Raw genomic sequence first — 27,867 nt, 5'->3', positions numbered from 1 at the left:
TTAGATAATCTCTTTGTTTAATTAGACTTTTGTATTAATTATTGTATCAAAGGTGGCTCCTCAGATGAGAGAACACATTGTGTTTGTAGGTTGGTTACTGACCCAGCACTTTAGTTTGGTGTGATCACATCACTCACAGTCACCCAGAATATCAGCTCCTGTAGAACATATTCAGGAAAGCAATGATGGAAATACTCAGCAGGTCTGGCAGCATTTATGTAGAATAACAGAATTAACATTTCAGGTCAGTGACCTATTCAAAGAACTAGGAACTGTTAGAAAAATTATTGCTGCTATGCAGATGAGATGAGTGCAAAAGAATCAAGGGAAACATTTGTGACATGGGCAGAAGATGGGAGACACCAGGTGACAAGTACAGAGCCAATGGGAATGGAAAAGGAACTAAAAGTATGTCCAGAGGAGGTGTGAATGGCAGAATGATGAGTAACTGCAATCCAAAAGCAAAAACACAATTACAATTAAAATGGAAAGAAAGGAAACAAATTGGGGACAGGGATTCTGATTTGAATTGTTAGCATCTTAGTATTGAGTCCAGAAGGCAGTACAGTGCTGACTGGGAACATGAGGTGCTCATTCCTCAGCCTCATTGAAAACACATAGGAGGTCGCCAATAGAGATATTGGTATCAGGATTAAAAGGACAGGCCACCGGAATGGTCATGCTTATGGTGATGTTTGATAAACAGAGGGCTTCTGCAAAGCTGCATTACCCAATCTCAATGTGGTCTCAAATTTTGTGTCACCTGTACACCAAGATCTAGATCATTTTTAAAAATGAGGAAAAGCAAGAGACCCAGGATGGACCCCTGGAAACCCGATGACAATCTTTACTCCAGACTGTATGCTATCAGTCAGCCAGTTTCGTGCCCTGTGGACACTCCTTTGTTTATTTACATGTCCCAGTCCCAATACTTCCCAATACTTCAGCCCATCAATAATAACTCTTGACACTGAATCTATCCTGCTCCCTATTCTTTCACAACACAACTTGCTTTTTTTCCCCAGCTGCCCCATTTCAGAAACTTTCCCAGTTTCGATGTAAGGTTATGACCTGGGACATTAGTTCTGTCTCTGAGTTCTTCTGACACTTTCTGTTTATATTTCAGATTTCCAGCGCTCACTTATTTTGTTGTTGGACATGGAAAGTTCCACCTTCCTGTATTCATCAGATACTGTGACTGTGAACTAATTTGTTCTGTGCTGACAAACACAGAAGCCTGGGGGCCTAGGAACAGAAATCAGTTTAGTTTTTCTAACTTGTATCAAGCAGTTCCAGGAACGGTGCAGTGGATTTACATTCAAAGTAATTGCCTTCTGCAACATCCCAATCAGGTATATTCACGGCAACTCCATTGCACATCATGATCTTTCCATTGCCTGCACACGTTCTCCTGCTGCTGCTGGATCCCAGGACCGTTTCCGGAGGAACAGAGTGATACCTATCTGCTTCACTTTGCCCCTCAGCACTGACCACAACCAGCTTCAGAGCAGGGTTGAAGTAAGTGAATCTAGTCACAGCTCACATAAAAATAGAAAATGGGAATTCCACAACAAGATCCAGTAAAGGTTCCCCACAGAGTGCCGCAGTGTATGTTACCATTTCACCAAGTGTGATTGTCAATTTCACACAATATTGACCAGGGGTTTTGTGTTGTAGAGTTACACTGACATGGAGCCAAAATGTCCCAAACCCACCCCATATACCACACAAGGCACTGATGCCAACAGAGGCTTTCACTTGTACTCAGAGCTTGAAGGACAATGTGCTTTGCCACTATGCTCCTCAGACTTTGAAGCTTTTAGAAATGGAGCTGTTTCCTGTTGCTGAACAGTAATTGAAATATTTAAACACAACGATCAAAATGGAAATTACATACAGAGATTACAATGTCCAAGATATCTCAAAATTCCGAAAGAAAGTTCTCGGCAGACACAGAGGAAGATAGCAGAGATTTTCTAGAAAGTCTTCAGATTGGTTGCAGTGTAGAACAGATTGACTCCATTGCAAATAACACAGATCAGGTTACATACCATGGACAGTACATGGTACTTCACAAAGCTCCGGCAGAGTCTCAGGTATTTGGGGTCCTTCTTCTTCAACCTTTTGTAGGGCTCTCGGTTAGTCCCAAACCCAATCTCCTGCCCCATGTGGTGTTCCTTCTCAATCTCATGCATCTTAAACATAATTTCTGATGTTGTCTGACCGAACCACTGGGCATTGAGTGCGGAGAAGATCACACAGACGAAAAAGGATGTTATCTGTGAGAAAACAGGCATGACTAGGAGTGAGATGAATTACATTCACCTGGATTCCAATCAGTTTTCCCTGAGCCCACACACCTGCTGCGGAAGACAAGATGGACTCCCCACCCCAGCTCCAGTTCAATCATGCTAGTCTTCAGCACACATCTACAAGGAGTTAATGAAAAGGAGCTTTCTCTGCTGGCAGCATGGGAGCTGCAGACACAGATGTGGCACCTCTACAGCATCTGCTAGGTTTGGGGAGTCTTGTGTAGGAAAGTGGACAGCGTCCATGAGTTGACATCTTGCTCTGGAATTCCAGTTATACAGGAGCATGCAAGTGAGAAACCCTGGGTTATCAGAGACAGAGCTAGATTCATTGGAACTGATGGAATTTGGTTAGTAATCCCTGGGTCATAATGGATTTCATTCTAAAGTCGTGGTTTGCTAAGGAGATAGTACGCATTAGTGTTCATTTGTACAAAAAAAATCCTTAGATTCAGGAAAGCAGTCCAGAAAGGAGCAATGTAACCTTGTTACTGAACATAGAACATAGAATACTACAGCGAGGAAGGGAGGGAGGAAAACAGGAAATGATAGGTCAATTGTCTTGACACCTGGCATGGGGGACGGCGTTGTATTCAATTATTAAAGATATTATAACTGGGCACTTAGAAAAATTCAAACTAACCATGAGATATCAGCAGGGTTTATCAAAGGAAATCACACTTAACCAATTTACTGGAGTTCTTCGAAAGAGTAACATGTGCTGGACAAAAGGCCAACTGAATACAGGCTGTACTTGGATTTCCAGAAGATATTTGAAAACGTGCCACATCAAAGTCTGTGGGGTATCATGATGTAGGGATAACACTTTGACTTTTGGCTGGCTGACAGGAAACAGACAGCATACGTAAAAGGGTCTTTGTTTGATGTGGCAAATGGAGTCCTACACGTTCTGTGCTGTGGCTGCAACTTTTTCCAATTCGCATCAATGTCTCAGATGAGGGGAGTGACAGCATGATGGCCGCATTTGCAGGTGACCCTAAGAAAGGTAGAAAAGTTGTGAAGATGACAAAAGGACATTACAGATAGATATTGTCCGTTTGAATAAGTGGTCAAAAATTGGAGTATCATGTGGGTATATGTGAAGTTGTTCACTTTGGCAAGAAGATTTAATAAAGCAGGGTATGACTCAAATGCAGGATGACTGTGAAATTCTGAAGGAGAGAAAGGTTTAGGTGTTCTAGAGCAGGAGACACTAGAGGTTAGATGCAGGTACAGCACATTATCATGAAGGCTATTGTGACAACATCCTTTATTACAAGGGGAATTGAACAATAAGCATGTTATGCTTCAGTTGTATTGGACATTGGTGAGCCCACATTTCCAACACTGTGTGCAGTTTTGGTCTCCTTACTTAAGGAAGGATGCTAAATCATTGGAAGTGGTTCAGAGGAGGTTTACGAGAGAGTGACTGGGTTGTCTTATGAGGAAAAGTTGGACAGGCTGGGATTGTTTCCATCAGAATTCAGAAGCATTGGGGTGACTTGATTGAAGTGTATAAGATCCTGATTAGTTTTGATAATGTGGATGTGGAAAGGATGCTTCCTCTTGTGGTTCAGTCCACAACTAGGAGGGACTGTTTTAAAATTAGGATTCAACCTTCTGGGGACAAAGATGAGGAGAATCCTTTTTCTTTCAGAGGGTTGTAAAACTTTGGAACTCCTTACCTCAGAAGGCAGTGGATTCGGGATCATTAATGTATTTCTAAGGCAGGGGTAGAGACAAATCGATCCCCTCACCCAGCAAAACTTAAGATTATTGTGGGTAAATGGGAAATGTTGAAATCAAAACACCAACAGCCTTGAGGGACTGAAAAGCCCACTTCCAGCTCCTTTTTCATATGTTCTAACTCCTCGCCCATTTATCATAGAATTATTTTTCCACGTTAGTTTGACAAATTTTCAGTAAGTACACTTTGTGTTGACTTCATTGATAAAGTTAGTGAACTACAGAAAATGGTTCTGCCCTCTGCCCTCCCTGTGTTTAAATTTAACTGATTCCAGCCATGGGAATGAGGGTGAACAATATAACTGATTTCAACACTCCTGGGCTGTTTGGCAGGACAATCATCTGGGAATCTCTCTCCAGTTCACTATCCACTGGTTCCTGTTGGAATGTGAACAGGGACACTAAAGGAAGTTTGTACGTGTCAATTGTTGTGTGATTATCTCATGCATGAGAACTGAGGAGACAAGTGAAAGGCAGAATCTTGAGCAGCAAGATTCCGATTCTTCAGTAGAGCAGGAGAAACAATTAGTTGCTTTAGTTTCCATCTCTTTTTGTATGTGGTCTCTGAGTCACTGTATCTTATCTTTACGGCAGCTGTACATTGTCTCTCAGTTACCTGAACAGTTTCATCATTGTTGAGTAACTCATGTGGGTGATACAAGGCATAGAGAGCCAGATTGAGGAATGAGCCTCCGAGGACAGAGTAGAGATAGTAAGGAAACAGACTGCCTTGAACCAAGCCAAACGTATGTCTGCTAACACTGTTAATCAGAACAAAACCTGAGGAGAAAGAACAGATTTAAAACTTTAAACTCTGACACTACCTCATGGACAAAGCTACAGATTCAAAGTCCCAAACACAAGATTTAGAACCGATGTCAATAGACGATAGACAATAGGTGCTGGAGTAGGCCATTCGGCCCTTCGAGCCAGCACCACCATTCATTATGATTATGGCTGATCATCCACAATCAGTATCCTGTTCTTGCCTTATCCCCATAACCCTTGATTCCACTATCTTTAAGAGCTCTATCCATCTCTTTCTTGAAAGTATCCAGAGAGTTGGCCTCCACTGCCTTCTGGGGCAGAGCATTCCATATATCCACCACTCTCTGGGTGAAGACGTTTTTCCTCAACTCTGTTCTAAATGGCCTACCCCTTATTTTTAAACTGTGTCTTCTGGTTCTGGACTCACCCATCAGTGGAAACATGCTTCCTGCCTCCAGATTGACCAATCCCTTAATAATCTTATACGCCTCAATCAGATCCCCTCTCATCCTTCTAAACTCAAGTGTACACAAGCCCAGTCGCTCCAATCTTTCAACACATGATAGTCCCGCCATTCCGGGAATTGACCTCGTGAACCTACGCTGCACTCCCTCAATAGCAACAATGTCCTTCCTCAAATTTGGGGACCAAAACTGCACACAATACTCCAGATGTGGTCTCACCAGGGCCCTGTACAGCTGCAGAAGGACCTCTTTGCTCCTATACTCAATTCCTCTTGTTATGAAGGCTTCTTTACATATAAAGATGCTTCTAGCAGTGATGTAGAGGTGAAAATAATTTCAGTAACAACAGAGTGCTACGAGGAAGGTGGATGGGGAGGGAATAGCAAGTGTATTTTCAGATGGGCCAAATAATCTCAATCAACCATCATTATCTTGTGACTCTCTCCAATTCCTCTTCCCTTTCAATCTGCTGTCTATACTTGCCAGTGCTCAGACCAGGAACACTGGGCTGCAGTCTCAGTTTGTCACTGCAATCTGTGAGAACCATCAGGTACCAGCAAACACAAACCTGCATGTCACGTGCTTTTGGGCACAACTCTCAACTTCAAGTGCTTTCCAGGACAGGATAGAACTGAACAACAACTTCAGGATTGCTAATGATTTGCTAGGATCTGCTTGCAAAATAAAGCTCTTCACTGTACCTCGGAACATGTGACTGCAATGAATCAAATTAAATCAAATCACAATTATCAAGCTACATTCTGTTTTAAAGAAAATACATCTTTAAAGAATATATAACAAAACCATATAAATATAAAAATCATTTCATAAATAAAATGAGCTGCCAATTTTGTGGGACAAATTCAGATGATAATCTGTGATCAAAAGACTTAAATGGTTCACAGCAAAGGTGCACAACCTGATTAACTCTGCAATGTGCTCTTCCACATCTTACCCGATATGAACGAGACCCAAATCTGCATACCCCAGGAGGTAGACAGTATAATCAGATGGGCTGTTTTGACTAGGTTAGTTGGATCTCCTTCTGTTGGCATTCTGTTATCTCGACAAGCCCTGTTTTATTATAATCAGAAAGAAAAATTAGTTTAATCCAATTTACTTTTTTTAACTCCAGCATTTACCTCTCCTAAGATGTCAAATTTTGTTGGTGACATGATAACCAGATGTAGAACAAGCCCGGCCACATCTGTGGAGAGAGAAACTGTCCATGTTTCAGGGCTGTGATCTGTTACCTGAAATGAATCGTCATCTCTCCCAATCCAACTAGGTGCCATTTTTCATTTGTCAGTCTTGACTTGATGGTAATATACGTACGTCACAGCTAGGAGGTTGTGGGTCCTTGCCCCACTTCAGAGACTTGACTGTATAATATTGGCTGACACTTCCACAAAATGGGCACAGTCAACTACTGGTTGTGTGAGTAAACTTTCTGCTGTTACGGAAGCACTTTATATTTAATATTTCATTTGAGGGCTGACATTTTGTAGGATTGTGAAATGGATTTATCCCAGGTTTTGTGGCAACATATGGATTGGTTTCTGTCAAAGAAATCATTGTGAACGGTTTTTTCTTAAATAGGACTTGTGCAGGAAGCACAGTAAATTCTTTCAATCACTCTTCCAGAATGCTGGGACCGGAGGAATTGAGTTATAAGGAGAGGCTGGATAGGCTGGGACTTTTTTTTCACTGGAGTGTAGGAGGTTGACGGATGACCTTGTAAGGGTTTATAAAACCATGAGGAGTATAGATAAGGTGAATGCTAGGTGTCTTCACCTTAGGGTGGGGGGATTTCAAGACCAGGGGCATAATTTTGAGGCAAGAAGAGAAAGACTTGAATAAGACATTTTTCTTTTGCACAGAGAATGGTTTGTGTGTGGAATGAGCTTCCAGAGGAATTGGTGGATGCGGGTATTGTTACAATGTTTAAAGGACATTTGGATAAGTTTTCAAACAGGAAAGGTTTGGAGGGATATTGTCCAAACGCAAGCAGGTGGAACAAGTTTAGTTTGGGATTATGGTCAATATGGACCAGAAGGTCTGAAGGGTCTGTTTCTGTGCTGTATGACTCTGTGAGCTATAACAAATAGGCTGCATTTTGAACTCACACCGGAGTGTTTTTTTCAGAAACAGAAGAGTTCAGCTGGCTAGTATCTTCCTCTCAGAACTTTCCTCCCCAACTGAAGATGAGAACACACTCCAAGCCAAACACTATCCAAACAGCTGCTGCAGGACTTCCTAGAGATCACATGAGTTAATAAGTAGCTTCTTTTTCTGGAGACCTCCTGCAGTGGCTCTTTTGACTGCACTGTGTATGTTTCCCTGCAGTTACATGGAAAACTCTGAGCACATGTGCGGTGCACAGATACAAATGCTGAGAGGCATGAGGTTATACTGAATGTCTCCTTCCATCCCTGCCTTTCCTCCAGTGGCACTGACTGATCAAATGGCTGCAACTCTATTCACAACTATCTCTTCCCTGACATGTAGCAGTACTTTCTGGTGAAATCACCTGCCACAGGAGTGCCACAGAGTGAGCCATCTACACCTGGAGCCCTCTGACCAACACAATAAGAAACAACTGGACTGACTATCGAGAAGGTGGTCAATTCTACATCAGCAATCTCACCATTAGTGACATCAGATCACAGCCAGTCCTGCAACACGTTCCCGAATCCACATGGTTATCGAGGTGGGGTGATGGTTAGAGTTACTAAAACTGTTACAGACGACATTGTGGAGTGATTCTACGCTGTCTCTAGCCTTGGAATGCTGTCCCATGTCTCAGTGACCAGAATCATTTACAGTGTTGCCTGACTGCAGCCCCCTTCAGTCTGACCACAACTGCTTTTAGGTGTGAACTCAAGATTCTGTTTGGTCACCAATCTGAATCATTAACTCTGTTTCTCCCGACAGATGTTGTGTGGATTACAGATTAAGACCATAAGACATAGGAGTGGAAGTAAGGCCATTCGGCCCATCAAGTCCACTCCGCCATTTAAATCAAGATTCTGTTTTGATTTCAGATTTCCAGCTTTCTTGTATTTAATTTTACTAAAGGATGGTCCAGATCAACAAACTTTTATAGTAACCACTAACAATACAAACTCTTCATTGAACTTATTACTAGGATTAGGTTCGGTATGTATCTCATGGAGTTCAGAAGAATAAGAGGTGAACTTATTGAAACATACAAGATGCTGAGGGGTCTGGACAAGGTGAATGCCAAGAGAATACTGCTGCTTGAGAGACAGACTAGAAGTAGGTACGTCATTTAAAGATAATAGATCTTACATCGGAGACTGAGATGAAGAGAAATGTGTTCTGTAACAGTTTGGTAGTCTTTGGGACTCCTCACGAAAGAGTGCACTGGAGGCAGATTCATTGGTGCAGGGATAGTAGGAGCTGGAGAAGCCAGGGAATCTGAGATAACAAGGTGTGAAGCTGGATGAACACAGCAGGCCAAGCAGCACCAGAGGAGCAGGAAAGCTGACATTGCAGGCCTAGACCCTTCATCAGAAATGGGGGAGAGGAAGGGGATTCTGAAAAAAATAGAGAGAGGGGGAGGCAGATACGAGAGAGATCCACTGAGGGTTTTCCAGAGGGTAACTGCCTCCCCCTCTCTCCCTATTTATTTCAGAACCTCCTTCCCCTCCCCCATTCCCCATGAAGGGTCTAGGCCCGAAACATCAGCTTTCCTGCTCCTCTGATGCTGCTTAGCCTGCTGTGTCCATCCAGCTCAATATCTGGCTACCTCTCTTCATTGGTGCAGGCGTTTAATTGCTGATGAGGATGAGATGAGGATGGGCACTGGAACTGTGAAGAGGCGGGGTCAACCAAGGAGGGGCGGAGTCAACTAGGGTGGGGCGGGGAAGGATCGGAAGGGACGGGAACGTGTCGAAAGGGCGTGACCAGAGCGGAGGGGGCGGGACAAGGGCGCGGCCAGCACGGAGGGGGAGAGAGCACTAGTGAAGGGGGCGTGACATGGGCGTGTTCTGAGTGGAAGGGGCGTGACATGGGCGTGGTCCGTGTAGAAGGGGCGGGTCACTTGACACCAAACGTTAACAACGATTTTTTTCCTTACAGATGCTGCCAGCCCTGCTGAGCAACTTCTGTTTTTGTTTCAGGTTTGAAGGAGCTCGTTCAAGTTGGAAGTGGCGGGGTCAGGGGCACACGCTACCACACGTTCGCGTGAAGCCTGGACGGTTAACGGTCAACTGTCAGCGATAGCCGGAAGTTGGGAGGGAAGCGGACATTTGAAGGATTTTGGGAGAAGGTGCGGATTCTCGCCCGAACTGTTTTTAGCTGACGCCAATTAGCCCTCAAGTTCTCAGCTGCTCGGCTGTCCGGCAGTTTCTGCCACTCACCTGCTGCGTGCTTCAGTCACCCAGCGGCAACCACACCTGCTGACCCTGATTGACAGGTGCGGCCTTCAATAGACAAACAGCTTTGGTGTGATTGACATGGAACATGCCCGGGCCTTCCGGCAATGGAGCCAATGGAGGGCGGGTAGGTGGGGCTTCCGATCTCCCGGTCAAAGCTTGGTTGAAAGACCTCCCGGCGGCCCCGCCCTCTGTCGGTCTTACGGAGGCTCCTGTGTAACAAACCATTCAGCGCCGACGTAATGCGTTTATATTTAATTACACGGTTTGAAGTCTGGTGGTGGTACAAAGCTACTACAGGTAAGTGAGTCAGGGCAGTATGGAAAAAAAATCAAAAGATATAACTTTAGGAACAGAGAATTTTAGTTTAAATTGTTTTTGAGCCTAAAAGAATCCGTGCAAGTTGAATATTCGCTATAGTTGCATTGTATTCATAGAACTTCTAACTAGAGGGTAGTAATTCTTATTTTGACACTGGATTTGTGTTTTTTTTGCATTTCTTTAAATCAAGTGAGTTAGTGAATGATTGATGGTTCCTGTAAACTGTAAAACATCTCCAAACTCCACACCATGAAACTGGACAGGTCTCCTTGCTCCGTCATAACTGCAGGATCACAATCCTGGAATTCCTCAATGTGCACCAAAGGAAATAGCAGGAGGTAGCCTAGTGGTATTATTGCTAAACTATTAATCTAGAGACCCAGGTAATGTTCTGGGGACTTGGGTTTGAATCCTGCTGGGACAAGTGGTAGAATTTTTAATTCAAGAATAATCTGGAATTAACAGTCTAATAACGACCATGAATCCATTCATTGTCAAGGAAAGACCCATCTGTTTTGCTAATGTCCTCTTATTGAAGAAAATTTGCCATCCTTATCTGGTCTGGTGACTCACTACTGCCCTCTCGGCCATCAAGGATGAGCAATCAATGCTGGCCTAGCCAGTGGCTCCCACGTCTCGTGAATGAACTAAAAAGAAAAGGTAACATATTCAGCCCCTTGAGTGTGTGCTGCCATTCACATTGATCAGAACTGATGTCTTATCTCCACTCTATCCCTGTATGCCTTGATAGCTTTAATTCTCCAGGGAGTGCTTCCAGCTCTCAACTGTAGCAGTTTTAGAAGGCATCTTTTCAGGCTAACTAGGAATGGGCAATCAATTAACCACACATCAGGAATAATTTTCCTTCAAATTCAGTGTGAACCAGTGATGGGACAGTAGTTTGGCAAACAGACTAGTCAGGTGCCCATTTCAAAGAAGGTGACAAGCCATACCAAGCGACACCTGTCCTGTTAGACTTCAGTACTATTCAATATAATGGAATGACTGAAAAATCAGGATCATAATGACCTAATAAACAGCAGTTAACATGAACAGACAAGGGAAAAATCCAGTTTGACTCACCTCCTTATCACCCCGATGTGTGACTTTTTCCTTAGCTTCCAAAAATAGGTCCCTAAATGGAATCCAAAGCTGTGAAATCCAGTGTAAAAGTTAGGACTTGATAATATATATAAGCAATGCTTCCCAAACTATATAACATTTGAAAGTTAGGAACATGACCCCTAATGGCAACAGAAGCAAAACATCATAATGACATTTCATAGAATTCCTACAGAATGGAAACAGACCATTTGGCCCAACAAGTCCACACTGACCCTCTGAAGTACATCCCATCCAGACTCACCCTATCCCTGTAACCCTGCATTTCCCATGGCTCATGCACCTAACCTACACATCCCTGAACACTGTCGATAATCTACCTAACCTGTGCATCTTTGGACTGAGGGAGAAAACCAGAGCACCTGGTGGAAACACGCACAAGCACAAGGAGGATTTGCAAACTCCATCCAAACAGTTGCCTCAGGGTAGAATGAAACCCAGGTCCCTGGCACTGTGAGGCAGCAGTGCTAACCGCTGAGCCATCGTGCCACCCTACTGTGAAGACATCTGCTATTTTCCTATTATCTACTATCAACTCCCCAATGTCAGTTTCACAAGAATCAATATGGATTTACAAAGATGTTACTTAGACTGGGATGTTTGCATTATAATAATATATAATTATTAAAGTTTGTGGGTTATAGATTGAAATATGGTATACCATTATAAATATGAAAATCTGTGTTTTAAATGAATTTATTAAAAACAGTTATTATTTTATGTATTCACTTGCCCATTACTTCATCTGATCCAATCTGTGGAACTTGATGAGGAAGCAATGAATATTGTTGATGTTAATATTTGCATTCAGCATTACTTGATTTATAGCAAATCAAGTTGCCGAAAGGTCAACAAGACATCATTGATTTTAATGTGTTACAAATTCTCAAATAAACTTTTATTTTTCTTCTGAGGGGATCGTTCTTTCTCTCATCTCTCAATTTACCATCACTCCCTTCTCAACGCACACGCAAGCAGAGGTCGCTTTCTCATGGGTACCTAGGGATGGACAGTGAAGGCCAGCAACACCCACATTCTATGAGTAAATGACCCCCGCTGCCCTTACCCGTACACTTAATCACCCTCATCAATATAGAGTCTATCAACCTCGTCACCGTGCACACACAGGTCAGGCAGCAGGGTTTGTGGAGAACCTGAGCCCTGAAAGTAACATCTTTCAATGTTCTTGAGAAGAAGGCTGCCAATGCAGAGGATGGACTCAGCAGAATGATTCAATAGGAGAAGGGTAGCAGTTTATTTCACTTCAATAATGCAGCAATAATGTGCAGATCATAACAATAAGGCTCAGTGTGATTAAATGAGACCCAGATTCATGAATGAATGAGGAGGGTCAGAAGCTGCCTGCACCTCGTTGCTGTTGTGTTTTGGAGAAAGAGCAGCTCAATTGAATTTGCTGTAATTTCTGTAATCCACTGGGCTCAAAGTTGAATGGTAAGTACCTGTAAGAGATGTTATGTCAAGCTGGGAGAGAAGAGGAAGTGCTGAGTAGAGTAACTTGGGGATAAAGAGTTTCTACTCTATATGATCACATTGCAAATTTGTGGAGTTTGTAATATTATACTCAATCCAGGAAAAGCAGTCACTTGTGAAGAGAGAGTGAACAAAATGTGAATGTAGGCAGAGTCATGTGACATTTAACACCAGCAAACAAGATGTATCACACAGGAAAAAATAACCAACATACTGTAAGAATAATGAGCTGCCGTGTGACGTACATGAGAGATTCATCCTCATGGCTCACTCTGCCCACATGTGTATGGGACTATTGCAGACACATGAAAGTTGTTGTATGTCCTGTTTTAACAGTTGCTGGTCTGTACAATGTGAACTGGTGAAATGGTTGGGTGAATTACATTAGCCAGTTTTTAACGAATTTTGCACATATGAAGACTGTACATAACCTACATTTAAATAGCAAGGCATTTTCTATGTGTTGCTTTGATATTGCAATCTCATTTACATTTGTGCTGCTAAAGAAAACCATTGATATTTGCTCACATCATCACATAACAGCAAAGTAGACAGTTCTAGTTTCTGAATCCTTATTCATTAAAATAATGAACTTAGAATTATTGTAGCTTCAGGTTTAATGACACAATTCCCAATTTGATGGTGTAGATGTGGGATCTCTTCTAGATCCAGCACTCACTAACATTTTAGATGCTTTCTGCAAGAAATGCATTTTTACTCAAACACCTCCCTAAACACCTACAGTGTGCATATTCTCAACAAATAGGCAGTAAATTTGTGATCTTTGAGTCTGCATCACTTGAAGGGATTTTCTGTTATACCTTAATACACTCCATTCCATGCTCCAATTCACTGGACATTGAGAAGTCCTTTCCTCCAAACACTATTTAGAAATCCACTCATCGTCTCTCCATCATTGTCTACTGCAGCTGTACCTTCACTGGCCAACATGCATGTTAGGGTTTGTATAGCTGCATCCACTAAGGTTGACCCAGTCAGCAATCTATAAACAAGACCCTAGAACGTTACAAGTTTGTTATGGAAGTAGAGCACATTAGAGCCATTCTAATGTCAGTGGATATTCTGATCACTGAATCACACAAACCTGCTTCAAGTCAAAGGTGTCTACCTTCAGACTTTAATGCATGCACTGCCTTGTTGTCCTCATGACGCCATTGCGCACGGCTGCAATGTAGTGGCTCTAAGAGTGATATTCCCCACAAGCAGGATCCTGCCATCTATCCAAAATGGAGCATTACTGTGTAAGAATTTCAGCGTTGGTGTAATGTCAGGTGCAAAAGTCATACATTCCAGTGATCACTTGATCATATTGAGCAGCATTTTACTCAGTTGTTTATTCCAGACAGAGCACAGATTGAACTTAGTCAGCCCGTAATTGCAAAACCCAAAAAAAATCCACTGTTAGATGTGATTCCTCAACTCGGCAGTAATTGCTGAAGCATCCTGAATAAGTTAACAACAAGGCTAAAAACTAATTTAAGATGACCAACCAAACTCATGATATTGTTCATTTATGCTTGCCAGCAGTGACACAAATTCATTGTTCTCTGTAAAAACTCAAGCTTTGCATCTTTTTTGACTTGCACAGGAGCTTAGGGAAACTAGAGTTCCCAATGCTTTCCCCACTGGAATGATTTGATTAAACACAGATGATTTGACAACCAATCAACATCCCTTTTTATTACAGCATAAATTGTTGTGATTATTTGAAACGTGCCAATGCGTGTAAAACAAAAAGGCGTGCATCTTAGTTCAGCAAGTTACAAATGGGTTTAGCAGGTTCAGCATCCCCAATGCAAATAAAATGCTGAACCAAACCGTAAAACGAGAGGAACTCCTTCTGGAATTCAAAAGAGGTTGATCCAATCATGAGCAGTGTACCCAGTTCTGCTCTCTAAAATATAGGGGAAACATTCAGGAACTGGTGATTAAGTGAAGAGACAGGAGGCTGGTGTGGCTATGAGCAGTCTGGGATAGTGAATAAGGTATGTAGATGAGATGTGAAAGAAGAAATCTAAAAAATAACTTCAAATTAATTTGGGAAAGCAGTATAACAGCAAACGCAGGTACAAGTTAGCAGAAATCCTTCTTTACACACAGTGGACACAGATTTCCACATAGAGCAGTGGAGGTGAGAAGCTTGGATTAATGAAGAAACAACAGAGTATTGGCTCCAACAATTTCAATGTTGGGTACTTCCAGTCTGCCCAAGATGAACAGAATGGACTTGGTCTCTTGTAATCATCTTGTGATCTTTTTGAGAGGTCACTATCGATCATTTGAGGAATCCCATAAATTGGAAACATAATTGTAGGGACCCATCTCAGGCATCAGGGACTAAGGACAGGAGTTTCACTGTCATTGTGGATTATTGCCACATTATAAGCATCTACTCTGGGCCTTCCTGGAAATTGGTTTCTGCAACACCTGATGAACCAGATCTTTATAGTCACAACCTTTAGTTTGGTAGAAATGCAAAGATTTACAGACTATATCAGGAATTAGTTTGCATCAGTATAAGTTCTCAAGATTGTCAACAACCAAAGGCTCATAATTTGCTTGACTTTACTACTCCTGTCTCCCACTGTAACCTTTCATCATCCCAAGCTTTCGATCAGGAGTCACACATGATAGCAGCATGTGTCAGAGACAGCTTTACAATTATCTAGCTACTGTATTTATTTTGATATTCAAAAACATACATTTTATTGTAGTGCACTGAAATTTTGTTTTAATGTTTTCATGCTAAACCATGCAACTTTCTCAGTGTAATTATTAGATGGTGTAAGACTCTATCACTTAATTGACAATTAATTATAGTTATTTAGATGGAAGGAAACAAAGACTGAGATTTGTCTGTAAATACAATTGGCCTAAAGGTTTGCTTAAAGAAATTCAGGAGCTTTGAGACTGTAATTAGCCTCCCCATTGATGGGTCAGAGCCTGAGACTCCCCTGCTGATGACACTGAGGGCACCTTCATCACACAGGTTGCAATGAGGTGGCTCACTGTCACCATCTCAGCAGCATTGTGTGTGTTAAATGCTGCTCCTCTGGGAGAAATTCTGTACAAAGTCACTGAGATTATGGTAAAGAGAGGTGCAATTTATAGTGAAACTATCTAGTAAATGCTGTGATGAACTTCTGTGCTTTGCTTTTGCAGTTTGATAAATTTGAGAGATGAATACTGATATTTCGCTCATGTCTCGGATTGTCACTGATAGTGATGGGGATACCATGGTAAGTCGGTTTTACTCTAGTTGGACATGCACCTTATGGTCTTGAGGCAACAATGTACAAAGTTAAAAGCGGCAAGCTGTGATCAACACAGGGAGGTGCTGAAAGGGACAGTGGGTATGAATTCTATTCACAAACTCTTGGTGTCAAATTGGACCCTGAATTGAATTTCTGACCTGTTTGTGCCATCTCTAACACTACCATTTTGCTACTTTGCAAGATAACTCAATTTTACTCGTCTCAACTCACCCATGCGTTAGTTTACTTTGGACCGATCTTCCACATTCTACCCTTTGTGAACTTGAGGTCTTCCACTATCCCACTTCCATTCCCTAACTCAAGTACCCCTACCTGCACCCAACTATCACCATCCCACCTGCCTTCCCCTAGCCCCACCCCTCTTCCCTCTATTTATTTCCCAGCTCCCTCCCCCCTCCCCAGCCCTGATGAAGGGTCTAGGCCCGAAATGTCAGCTCTCCTGCTCCTCTGATGCTGCCTGGCCTGCTGTGTACCTCCAGCTCTGCACTGCATTTATACTATCAATCCTCTGTGTCTCACCCCTGTTCTTGGTATCCTACATCCACGCCATGTTGAGCACCGTCTTGGTTATAAACCTGGCCTCACTCCCTCTCTCTTTCCGTATTCTCCAGCCACCTCAAAATGCTCTAAGTTATCTGTGCTGTTTTAGTTACAGCCTCTGCATTTCCAATCGTAATTCCTCCTCCACATGCATTGGGATGCCACGAACCCAAACTTTTGAATACCCTCTTCACTGTCTCTCCTTTCACCTCTTTTTACTTCACTTTCCTCCTCAAAGACACTCTTTAAAATTACCTCTTCGACCAACCCTTTGGTCATCGAACATTATTTCTTTGTGTGGTTTGGTGTCATACTTATTTTATAATGTTTCAGTGAAATGCCTTAAGATGTGTGATTAAGTTTAAGGCACATTATAATTATAAGCTGTTGTTGCAGAATCACAGAAAAAAGTTGAAGAGGGTGGGCCTCCCCCCACATCCCCAAAAAAAATTGTCAGTGTTAGCTGAAGAAGATCTATCCAAATTAATCAAACTTTCCAGTTCTTGACCCATCTTAAGTTATTGCGTGCTTGTCAGGTGCTTTTTCTTATTGTGGTAATGCTTTCAGACAGCCAGTTTCAGAACCCTGCACTCCTCCAGATGGAGAAGGGTTCTCACATTCTTCTGCCAACGGTTATCAAGCTGTCTGCTAAAGTGACTAGATCCTTGCTAACTATCTGCGTCCCTTTATAATTTTACACACCTCGATTAAATTTCCCCTCAGCCTCTGCTGTTTCAATCAAGATATTTCGTATCCTATAATCTCTCCTCATAGCCAACATTGTCTAATCCTGCCCACATCTGAGCAAGTCTCCTTTCGGTTCTCTTAAGGGTGATGACAGACTTCCTGTAATATGGTGATCAGAGCTGTACGTAGTAATCTAGCCATGAGCTAACTCATGTTCCAGTTCATTCTCTTCACTCCATCTTCTCTCTTTCCTTTTCATTTTGCCTATGAGAACTGGTCTTCGTGTGAAATAAAACCTAGGGATCAGTCAACTATAGAAAAACAAAAAGACAAATGTTACCTTCCCTGAGTAGAGAGAAAATGCCTGCTGCAATTCTTGTAACTGAGTGTTGGATTGTCCAAGCAGTAGCACCCACAATCAGTGATACAACAGGACAACTTGATTAGTGCTGAAACAAGTGGAGCCAGTGAACATTCCTGTGGTGCCATATCAAAGCTGTCTCCCTATCTGTCAATGACATCTTTTATCTTCTAGAGTCTTGTGAGCGTGACGAAACACAGGCCAGTCCTTAGTCCACTTCCAGCTGTATTCAAACACATCACTCAATCTTAGATAACACACTGTGGAGCTGGATGAACACAGCAGGCCAGGCAGCATCAAGACAGCAGGAAGGCTGACGTTTCGGGACCCTTCTTGAGATTTCCAGCTCCACACTTTGTTATCTCTGACTCCAGCATCTGCAGTTCTTGCTATCTCATTGAATCTTGACATCTCCAACTTGGTAAAAATTACAAATTCTGGAACAGCAAGCACCTACAGCCTTAAGCACAGAGTGACTGCATCCCTTAATGTCACACTTTCCTAAATCGCTTCTGCTAGTCTCCAAGACAAGCTTTCTTCTACCTGGGTTAGGGAGCACCTGGTCATTGACATAGACAATAGAGATAACTGGCGGGTGCTCTCAACTGGGTACTGTTTGAATGGCCTCCTCCTGTTCCCCCTGCAACAGGCTCCAGGGTCTGACCCACCACCTGCTGTTCCCCCTGCGACAGGCTCCAGGGTCTGACCCACCTCCTCCTGTTCCCCCTGCGACAGGCTCCAGGGTCTGACCCACCTCCTCCTGTTCCCCTGAGACAGGCTCCAGGTTCTGACCCACCTCCTCCTGTTCCCCTGTGACAGGCTCCAGGGTCTGACCCACCACCTGCTGTTCCCCCTGCGACAGGCTCCAGGGTCTGACCCACCTCCTGTTCCCCTGAGACAGGCTCCAGGTTCTGACCCACCTCCTCCTGTTCCCCTGCGACAGGCTCCAGGTTCTGACCCACCACCTGCTGTTCCCCCTGCGACAGGCTCCAGGGTCTGACCCACCTCCTCCTGTTTCCCCCTGTGACAGGCTCCAGGGTCTGACCCACCACCTCCTGTTCCCCCTGCGACAGGCTCCAGGGTCTAACCCACCACCTCCTGTTCCCCCTGCGACAGGCTCCAGGGCCTGACCCACCTCCTCCTGTTCCCCCTGCCACAGACTCCAGGGCCTGAATGGCCTCCTGTTCCCCTGCGACAGGCTCCAGGGTCTGACCCACCTGCTGTTCCCCTGCGACAGGCTCCAGGGCCTGAATGGCCTCCTGTTCCCCTGCGACAGGCTCACAATGCTGATTGGCTCACAACTCAATGCCCATTGCCTACTATTTTCTCCTGCATCGAGCAAGTTAAGATTAATGCTCAAATATTTGTCCAGGACCCAAGAACAATGATGGATGTTGAGATGCTGTGTTGTAAAGGCTACAGTTTGTCATATTTTATGACAGTTCCTAAAACAAAATTGCAAAAAACAAGTTTGGTAACCAAAATTCTTCAAGTAATTGATCTGTAACCTCCTCCAAGCCACATCCCTATGCTGTTCAAGTTCTGACCTTTTGCACGTCATCCATTTCCTTCATCCTGCCCTTGGTGGCTGTGGTTTCCGCTGCCTAGGTCCCAGTCCCTTCCTTTACCTCTCTGCCTTTCTCTATCTCCTCTCCCCACCTCCACAACTACCTAATCACCCAAGTGTAATCTAATGTCTCTCTCAATGTAGCTGATGATGTCAGACAATATTTGACAGTCTCTCCTGTGAACAACCTTGTGATATTCAAATACAGAACAGAGCTGCATAAATGCAAAAGCAAAATACCAAAGAAATTGGAAATCTGAACTCAAAAGAGAAACAGCTGGAAATACTCAGCAGGCCAGGCAGTGTTGGTGGAGAAAGACTGAGCTGATGTTTGAGGTCAAGATAATTGTTGGCATATTAGCTGTACTCCTTTGCACAGTTGCTGATTGACACCTGGCTGCATCCTGGTGGGACTTCAGTGAAAATTAAACAGAGGGGGCTGTCATTGCAGTAGGCAGCCATGCCATGAATCCAAAGTTAGCCCACGAGGAGCTCCCAGGTTGTGTGAAGCTGCCCTGTACGGCTTGCTGTCGTCCACCCTGGGTGGCTGCGTATTCTGCACTGTACAGTCGTGCTTCCTAACTTAGGCAAGGGCTAGGAGGCAGGGAAAATTGAGATGGTTTTTAGGGATCAGGAATCTGAAGATGATTGAGCTTGTTTAATCTGGAAATTTGACTTCAAGAAAATCTGTTTGAAATTTCTGAATTATTAGAAATAAAGTCCCAAAACCAATCCAGGAAATGTGTTCATTACAGTCAAATAGTAAGGGAGGAAAGCCAATCGGTGGTGATGGGCCTGACCTACATTTCATCCGCACATGGTCCATATGGAGACACTGGACAGTAATGGAGAGGAGTAACTCCCTCAGTTTCTTGGGACTGCTGTAATCAGCAGTTGTCATTCTGCTGCAGTGTATGCTGACAGGAGCTAACAGAACAGGATATACCCTGGGATCCTCCTAGCCTGAAATTATTAAAAATCTGAACATAGCTCCAGAACCTATTGAGGCATTTAAACTAGGTCCTTTACTTTGGAATGTGGCTTCAAAGGCAGTTTGTGAAGGAGATGGGCAGTAACATTGTTAACAAAGTTGTGTAGCACACTGACAGCACTGTAGCAAATGACCTTTTTCTGCATCAAGTACAGAATGAATCCAGTTTGGAGCCAGCGTCAGTCTCCCAGAAGTTAGTTTTGAAACACTGATATTATTTCTTTTTCCATTGCAGCAGACGTTGAAGTTTGGCGGCTGTCACCAGAAAGGTGGGGACAGATATATATTGATGTTCAATCAAACCTGCAGTCCACCAGCACAAGTCTTTATGATGATGTAAAAGAATGATACCATTTCACCAGCAGATCTGATTAAACTTTGCTTGTGTTTTAGACGCCACGTTTAATAAGGTGCGGAATTTCACTGACAACCACTCAGGATCACCACCCGAAAGCAAGCACCTGATAGATGAGCTTGAGGTCATCAAGTTTCACATTGAAGTCCAAACCAGAGTAAGGCTCAGGCGAAAGAGAACTTCGTTTTTGTGACACTACAATTATTTCTTTCTCTTGTACTTTTACCCACAATATAACATAGCCCTAGCCCTCATTACCACTATGTAACATGCTGTGACACTCTTAAGTCAAGTTCCGTGAAGGATCGGGCATTCTGTGATGTGCCTTTCACCGTCTATTACTTTTCATTTTGCACCTTTCTATTATCACTATATCCTCTAATACACACACCCTTGTATCTTATTGTCTAGGCTACACATGCCTTTCTGGGAATGAGCTAGGGAAACATTCAGGGGTAAAAACCGAAAGAACTGCAGACGCTGTAAATCAAAAATGAAAACAAATTGATAGAAAATCTCAACGGATCTGTCAGTGTCTGCGAAGAGAAATCAGAGTTAATATTTCGGGTCCAATCACCCTTCCTCAGAACTGACGGTAGCTCAGAAAATATTGGTTTATATGCAGAAGATGGGGTGGTTGGGAGGGATGGGGGGTGTTGTAAGGAGTAAATGATAGGGGTAGGTAGAGCCCAAAGAGAGAGAAGAACAGTTGGAAAGACAAATGAGTGGATAATTATTTGGCTAGGAGGGCGAATTGCTGTTAATGGAGACTATTAGTGAGTAACAATAGGTATTGTGTAGTGGCAGGCTCTGTGATAACAAGGCCTGGTGTGTGGGATAAGGGGCTAGGACATGGAAGAGTTTAGGCCCTAAAATTATTGAACTCCATATTGAGTCCATAGGGCTGTAGGGTCCCTAAGTGGAATATGAGGTGTTCTTCCAGCTTGTGCTGAGCTTTGCTGGAACACTGCAGCAAGTCTGAGAGAGAGATGTTGGCCAGGGAACAGCGTGGTCATCAGCGAGAGTGTAGGTTATAGAACAGATTTTCCCGACAGTGTGGAGACAGGCCCTTCGGCCCACCAAGTCTACACCAACCCTCAGAGTACCCACCCAACCGATCCCCCATAACCCATCTAATCTGCACATCCCCGAACACTACAGGCAATTTAGCAAGGCCAGTCCACCTAGCCTGCACATCTTTGGACTGTGGGAGGAAACCGGAGCACCAGGAGCATTAAAGTGACAGGGAACTGGAAGCTCAGGGTCTTTTTTGCGAGCAGATGTGGGTGTTCTGTGAAGTGGTCACCCAGACTCCACTTAGTTTCCCCTATGTAGAGGAGAGTGCATTATATGAATGTACAAATGTACATTATACGATTGCAGTAGACTAGATTCTGGGAAGTGCTGGTGAAGTGTTGCTTTACCTGGAAGGTATGTTTGGACCCTTGGATACAGGGGAGGGAGGAAGTAAATGGGCAGTGCAGGGGATGGTGCCATGGGGCTATGGGGTTGTGGTTGTGGGTGTGGGTGTGGGTGTGGATGAGGGAAGTTTGGACCAGGATGTCCTAGAGGGAACAGGCCCTGTGGAAGGTGGACAAAGGAGGGGAATATGTGGTGCTGGCATCTTGCTGGAGGTGGCGGAAGTGGTGTCTGATGATCTTCTGGATTGTGGATGCTGGCGGGATGTTAGGTAAGGACAACGGGAATCCTATCGCTGTTGCAGGAGGGAAGAGAAGGGGTAAGGGCAGCTAACTGTTACTGTAACTCAACCATCACTGTCTGTTCCATGTTCACATCCCTGCCCTATCGATCTCTTAAAGCAGATTCTAATATGTTCCTAATTAATCTTATCTCTGTGTAGCTAATTGAAATCGTCATGCAGTGTAATAGTATGCAATATCAATGAGAAGTATTGTTGATCTTGTTCTGACAGTTTACTTTATTCCTAGACCATTGAATCCTTGAACCAAACAGTTAGCCTCCTGGCAAAGGAGCGAAGTCACCATCAGCAGCAGATTCGACTCTTGGAGGGTATGTGGGACGTGGATCTCTGAAATATATACAGGCCAGGCAGGTGGGACAGTGAGGATAGCGATTGCCAGAGAGTGACTGATATGCACAGACGCTGGCATTAGGAAGTGGCCAATAATGTTGTGCCATGTGAGCTCCATTTCCCAGGAGTCTCTTGTTGGTCAGCTCTAACGCTGCCCAAAGGTCTCTGCACATCTGTAAGAGGAACTAATGGCTCAGCGGTTTCATGCACCGACAATGATGGTATGAGCTACAGAGATTTTTAAAAATTTGTTCATGGGATATGGGCATCACTGGTTAGGCCAGCATTTATTGCCCATACCTAATTTCCCAGAGGGAAACTAAAAGTCAGTCTGGAGGTCTGGGGTAACAGGTTGGCTAGTCCAAGTAAGGATGGCAGATTTCCTTCCCTAAAGAACATGAGTGAACCTGATGAAGTTTTACAGTAATCCCTGGGGCTAGCTTTTTATTGAATTTTAATTTCACCATTTGCTATGGTGTGATTTAAACCCATTTCACCAGAACACGAATATGAGATTCAAGATTACTAGTCCAGTGACAACAATACTATGCCAACACCTCCTGTGGCATGTTACAGGTAGCCTCTGTCTTTAAGCCTGAGTGAGGTCTTGCTTTGGGTTGTGTTTATGTTATCAATGGAAGAACATGTTCAGTTTGGGGGCTGTATGGAAGGGGGTGGGTAGAGACAGTGGCAGTGTTGACCCTCCACAGTCAACAGTCTGCACACACTTACGATGCCAGTTGCCTTTGAAGAAAGGGAATTAGTCACAGAGTCAGACGTGGAAACAGACCTTTCAGTCCAATCAGTCCATGCCGAGCATAATCCCAATATAGAGTCACAGAGTCAGTGTGGAAACAGACCTTTCAGTGTATTCAGTCCTATCAGTCGATTATGCCGAGCATAATTCCGAAATAGAGTCATAGAGCTGTACAGCATGGAAATAGGCATCCAGTCCAACTTGTCCATGCCAATCAGATATCCTAAATTAATCTAGTCCTTTTTGCCAGCATTTTGCCCATATCCATCTAAATCCTTCCTATCCATGTACCCATCCGGGTACCTTTTAAATGTTATAATTGTACCAGCCTCCAACACTTCCTCTGGCACGTCATTCCATTCACGCACTACCCTCTGCATGAAGACGTTGCCCCTTAGGTCCCTTTTAAATGTTTCCATTCTCACCTTAAACCTGTGCCCTCTAGTTTTGGACTGCCCCATCCTGGAAAAAAGACCTTGTCTATTTACTCCCTCATGATTTTATAAACTTCTATCAGGTCACCTCAGCCTCCAACACTCCAGGGGAAACAGCCCCAGCCAATCAGCTTCTCCCTGTAGCTCAAACCCTCTAACCCTGACAGCATCCTTGTAAATCTTTTCTGAACCCTTTCAAGTTAAACTAGTCCCACCTGCCTGCTCCTGGCCCGTATCCCTCCAAACATTTCCTATTTATGTACTTTTTCTAAGTGTCTTTTTAAATGTTGTAACTGTACACACATCCGCCACAAGTGAAACATCCTTGATGTAAAAAATTTGCCCCTCATGCCATTTTTAAATCTCTCTCCTCTCACCTTAAAAATATGCCCCTCAGTCTCAAAATCCTCCATTCTATGGAAAAGGCACCTACCGTTAGCCCCATCTACACCCCTCACGATGTTATAAACCTTGATAAGATCATCTGTCAGGCTCCTATGCTTCGGTGAAAAAAGTCCCAACCTATCTAGCCTTTCTTTATAACTCAAAACCTTCCATACCATGCAACGCCCTGGCAAGTCTCTTCCAAACCCCCTCTACCTTAATAATATCCTTCCTATAACTGGGTGACCAGAACTGGACATAAAAATACTCCAGATAAGGCCTCACCAATGTCTTGTAGAACCTCAACATGACATCCCAACTCCTGTACTCAAAGGTCTGAGCAATAAAGGCAAGGATGCTAAATGCCTTCTTAACCACCCTGTCTACATGTGACACAAACTTCAAAGAATTATGTATCGGAACTCCTAGGTCCCTCTGTTCTACAACACTACCCAAGACCCTACAATTAATGGTTTAAGTCCTGCCCTGCTTGTTGTATCAGAATGCTAGAGGAAGGGGAGCTGGGAAATACTCCCTGGTACGAGTGGAGAAGAGAGTGATGGTAACCATGAACTCAGTGGTGTAATGCAGTCCGATTGCTGACTTACGCTGCTACCTGTAGGAGATAGTGGTCCCACATTCCCTACTCAAAACCTGACCGACACCATAACCAGTTTCATCTCATTGGAAAATTCTTCTGTCTTTCACAGCTGAAGTGAGGAGACTGAGCATGAGCAATAATATTGAAGAGGACAGGATTAATTTAATGATAGACAGAAAGATTGAAGACCTGAAGAAAGAGTTGTCCTCAAGCCTGACCAAAACACAGGATCCAGTGCAGCAAATGGAAAACCAAGTCCAAACAACAGAGACCAGCAGCCATACTGAAGAACTTGCTGCAGAAATACATGAGAGGTAAGTGCTGAGAAAGAAAGTGAAGACTTCTATGACTGAAAATAGTCAGTGTTCAGTGATATCGAATCCCATGTATGTGCTTACTCAAACCAGTCTCCACGAGGGCACAACTGAGCAGAGATTAGGTGGTGATTCCTGTTCTTTCTCGAGCACAGTGATTTCCCTCCTGTTTATGGATGCTGATGTGCGATTCAGTTTCTCTTCAGTGGCCCCATAGTCAAGTAGAGCCACATTGCAGCTCAACGGCACTGGTTCTTGCAGCATCACTGGGTGGAGTCACAAACCATGCACAGTTTAATGCTTCCCGTGATTGACAGTAGAAAAGGCTAGATTAGGGTTGGTCTGCTAACTCCAACTGAACTATCGGACTCTCACTGAGGAAAAACACATCTGATTTCATCTCAGCAGGGGAACGTCTTGCTAGTTGGTAAATTAACATTCGGTAAAACTACACCCAATTTGGCGGAATAATTACTAGGAGTAGATTTTCGAGACAAAACCATAGAATTGAAAGTAATTTTGAACAATATCTGATGACAAAGGAACAGTAAGGTTAGAAAGTTATTAATGCAACTGCTTAATATCTCTTCCAGGCAAGGTGAGGGAAGGAAGTCAGTATTCCTTAAAGTAGGGGATCAAACACATGATGTAGATGGGAAAATGCATGACAGAATAATGATCTATGGATTCAGGATGGAGAAGAATTGATGGGCTGAATGGCCTTCACCTTGCTCTGGCCTCATGTTCTTCAACTTCAATGAGCTTCAAGTCTTGCTGATTGACAGCACAGATCCACGCAAAGGATGAGAAAATTTTACAACAATTAACAATGGATCAGGTGTCAATTGAAGTAAAATTGTTGCATGGTAGAAGGTGATGTGGAGCAACTTAGGGAAAGCTCCATCTTCATATGCTGCAATCAAATAAAATGTTCCCCAACAATGTCAGAATCAAGGGATTAATTGAGTTATTTTTGTTCTTTTTTACAGTAAAAAATTTCTATGGGAGGAATGTGAATCATTACGGAAAGAGATAGAACAAATTAACCGAAAGCTAAGTCAGTATCCTTTACCCACTTTGTAATGTGTATTTGGTTGATGACTTAAATGCTGGGCTGTGGAACCAGCAGGTTCAGGCTGTGTCAGAATTTGGGACCAACAGGTTGATACCAGGCTGGTATTTACCAGCAGGGTATTATCAAGGCAAGGTTTGACGGTATCCCGAGTGTGTCAGGCTGCAGCACCTTCCAAAGTAACAATGCTTCACAGGGTTGAAATAAGATTGGAAAGCAAGGCACAAGCCCTCTGTCAATATGATTTGATCCCCAAAAGATATCAGGCAGCAAAACTGACAAAACGGATTAGACACGTATTTGCTAACGCCTGTTTTAAAGTATTGGCCAACCAATTTCATCCCTTTAACTACCTTGTGCATATTGTGGTAGTTTGTGAAATCATTTAAACTCAAAGCAGCAGGAAGCGCAGAGGGACCCAGTCTGTTTAAAGGACACTCCCATTTTCACCTGCAGAAGGGCAATACAGCTCCCTGTAAGTCCACCCGATTGGCAAAGTGACCAGAGTAGAACTGAGCCTGAAGGATGTGGAGAATCCCAGGCTGATCAGGTCACAACTTAAGTACAACTGGAACATCTCTATTGCTTTCAGCATCCCAGGACTAGAGAGAAATAGTCACAAATTCCACTCCCTGCCACTAACCCCCTCCCAAATCAGATGCTGGAAGTGGACAGAGTTGGTTTGATTTTAGTGTGTCCCCATCAGTCCGGCTCCAGGTTTGGACAGTTGCTCTCTGGGAACTAGATCCCATGAATCAGTGCATTCAGTCATGGAGAGAGGAAGAATGTAAGTTAGCAGGACTGTGAGGGTTTGACCCTTCAACTCAGGGCCGAACTTCAGCTGCAGCCCAACATGTAGTCTTTCCTGTCTGATAACCCAAATGAAATTAGGTTAGGCAGTTGAATGATTGGCCACAGAACGATGTACAGGACAAGGGACACACTAAACAAGGGCCAAGACAAAAACAGTTTAAAGTGAATCCCCTCTCACTGCTCCCGCTCATCCCCTGCCACTCCCCCACCTATCTAGGTCACCATTGACTTATGTGAATTATGGCTGCTTCATAGAAAACCAAGGACGGGAATAAAGTGAAAGTGTGTTCAACATCTGTTACTTTTTTTTTTGGTTGCAGCTATTCAAGAGGATGATCTGTTGAGCAGTTTGACAGATTGCAAAATACTCAGACAAAATCAAAAGAAATATAATCAGGTATAGCCACAAGAAAACTGCTGTGCTGTTCAGTATGTTTTAAATAAAGTTATATCCAGTTAGCTTTATGATGGATTAGAAATCAAATACGTACCATTCGCCAGTTCTTACTGCAGTTTGATGAAATTGATTCTTATGGCCTTGTTGCTGGTTTTAACACCAACATTTCCCCACCTCCTCGCTGTCAATCCATGTTCGAGCACCAGGACCACACTAGGCTGTTTACGAGATAGCCTTTGGAGAACTGTGAACCTAACTTCTGGCTTGATCAGTACCTGTTATAATCAACTAAACCACCGATTTAGCACCTTGAGTTTCTGTTTAGCGAAACTTCTCACCTCAGTTAAAGATCTTGCTCCATCTATTAACACAGGGAGTTTTCCTGGCTTAGCATTCCCAGTTTACTTTTGTGCAGTGGAAGTATCCCATTAGACTTGCAGACACCTAGGAAGCTCCAGTGAATAGTGCAGTTTATGACAAGCACATTGAGATAAGGATTTAAACCACAATGCCTAACTGACAGTAAACAAATTATCAGTCACAATGAATGGAAGTCTGACCCATATTGTAGAGGCACCAGGGGACTTTGGAGTGGGAGTCCTGCACAGGACACCTGGATCACTA

General features: G+C 43.5%; 1 protein-coding gene across 2 annotated transcripts; it reads right to left on the bottom strand.

The window, feature by feature from the left end:
• LOC125447559 (transmembrane protein 205-like) lies at nt 1–27,638 on the bottom strand. 2 transcript variants are annotated; one of them, XM_048522038.2, is made up of 6 exons: nt 27,338–27,638; nt 11,092–11,160; nt 9,673–9,899; nt 6,243–6,361; nt 4,672–4,835; nt 1–2,279 (listed from the first exon to the last, which is right to left on the bottom strand). In XM_048522038.2, exons 4-6 carry the CDS (start codon nt 6,340–6,342, stop codon nt 1,977–1,979), a joined length of 567 nt encoding a protein of 188 aa, XP_048377995.1. In that variant the 5' UTR covers nt 6,343–6,361; nt 9,673–9,899; nt 11,092–11,160; nt 27,338–27,638; the 3' UTR covers nt 1–1,976. The 2 variants fall into 2 exon arrangements, with proteins under 2 accessions (XP_048377995.1, XP_048377996.1); XM_048522039.2 differs by having other exon boundaries at nt 11,092–11,143.
• Nucleotides 27,639–27,867: the final 229 nt, after the last annotated feature.

This window comes from Stegostoma tigrinum, chromosome 35, assembly GCF_030684315.1.
Source record: "Stegostoma tigrinum isolate sSteTig4 chromosome 35, sSteTig4.hap1, whole genome shotgun sequence".
NCBI classification, from domain to species: domain Eukaryota; kingdom Metazoa; phylum Chordata; class Chondrichthyes; order Orectolobiformes; family Stegostomatidae; genus Stegostoma; species Stegostoma tigrinum.
This window is presented reverse-complemented; position numbering and strand designations above follow the sequence as displayed.

Excerpts from the sequence above, each read along its gene's own strand:
- LOC125447559 (XM_048522038.2), bottom strand. The coding sequence starts at position 6,342 with ATGCCAACAGAAGGAGATCCAACTAACCTAGTCAAAACAGCCCATCTG. Across the intron at positions 4,836-6,242 it reads TTGGGTCTCGTTCATATCGG|GTTTTGTTCTGATTAACAGT; the intron begins GTAAGATGTGGA and ends CTTTCTCCTCAG. Across the intron at positions 2,280-4,671 it reads ACAATGATGAAACTGTTCAG|ATAACATCCTTTTTCGTCTG; the intron begins GTAACTGAGAGA and ends GTTTTCTCACAG.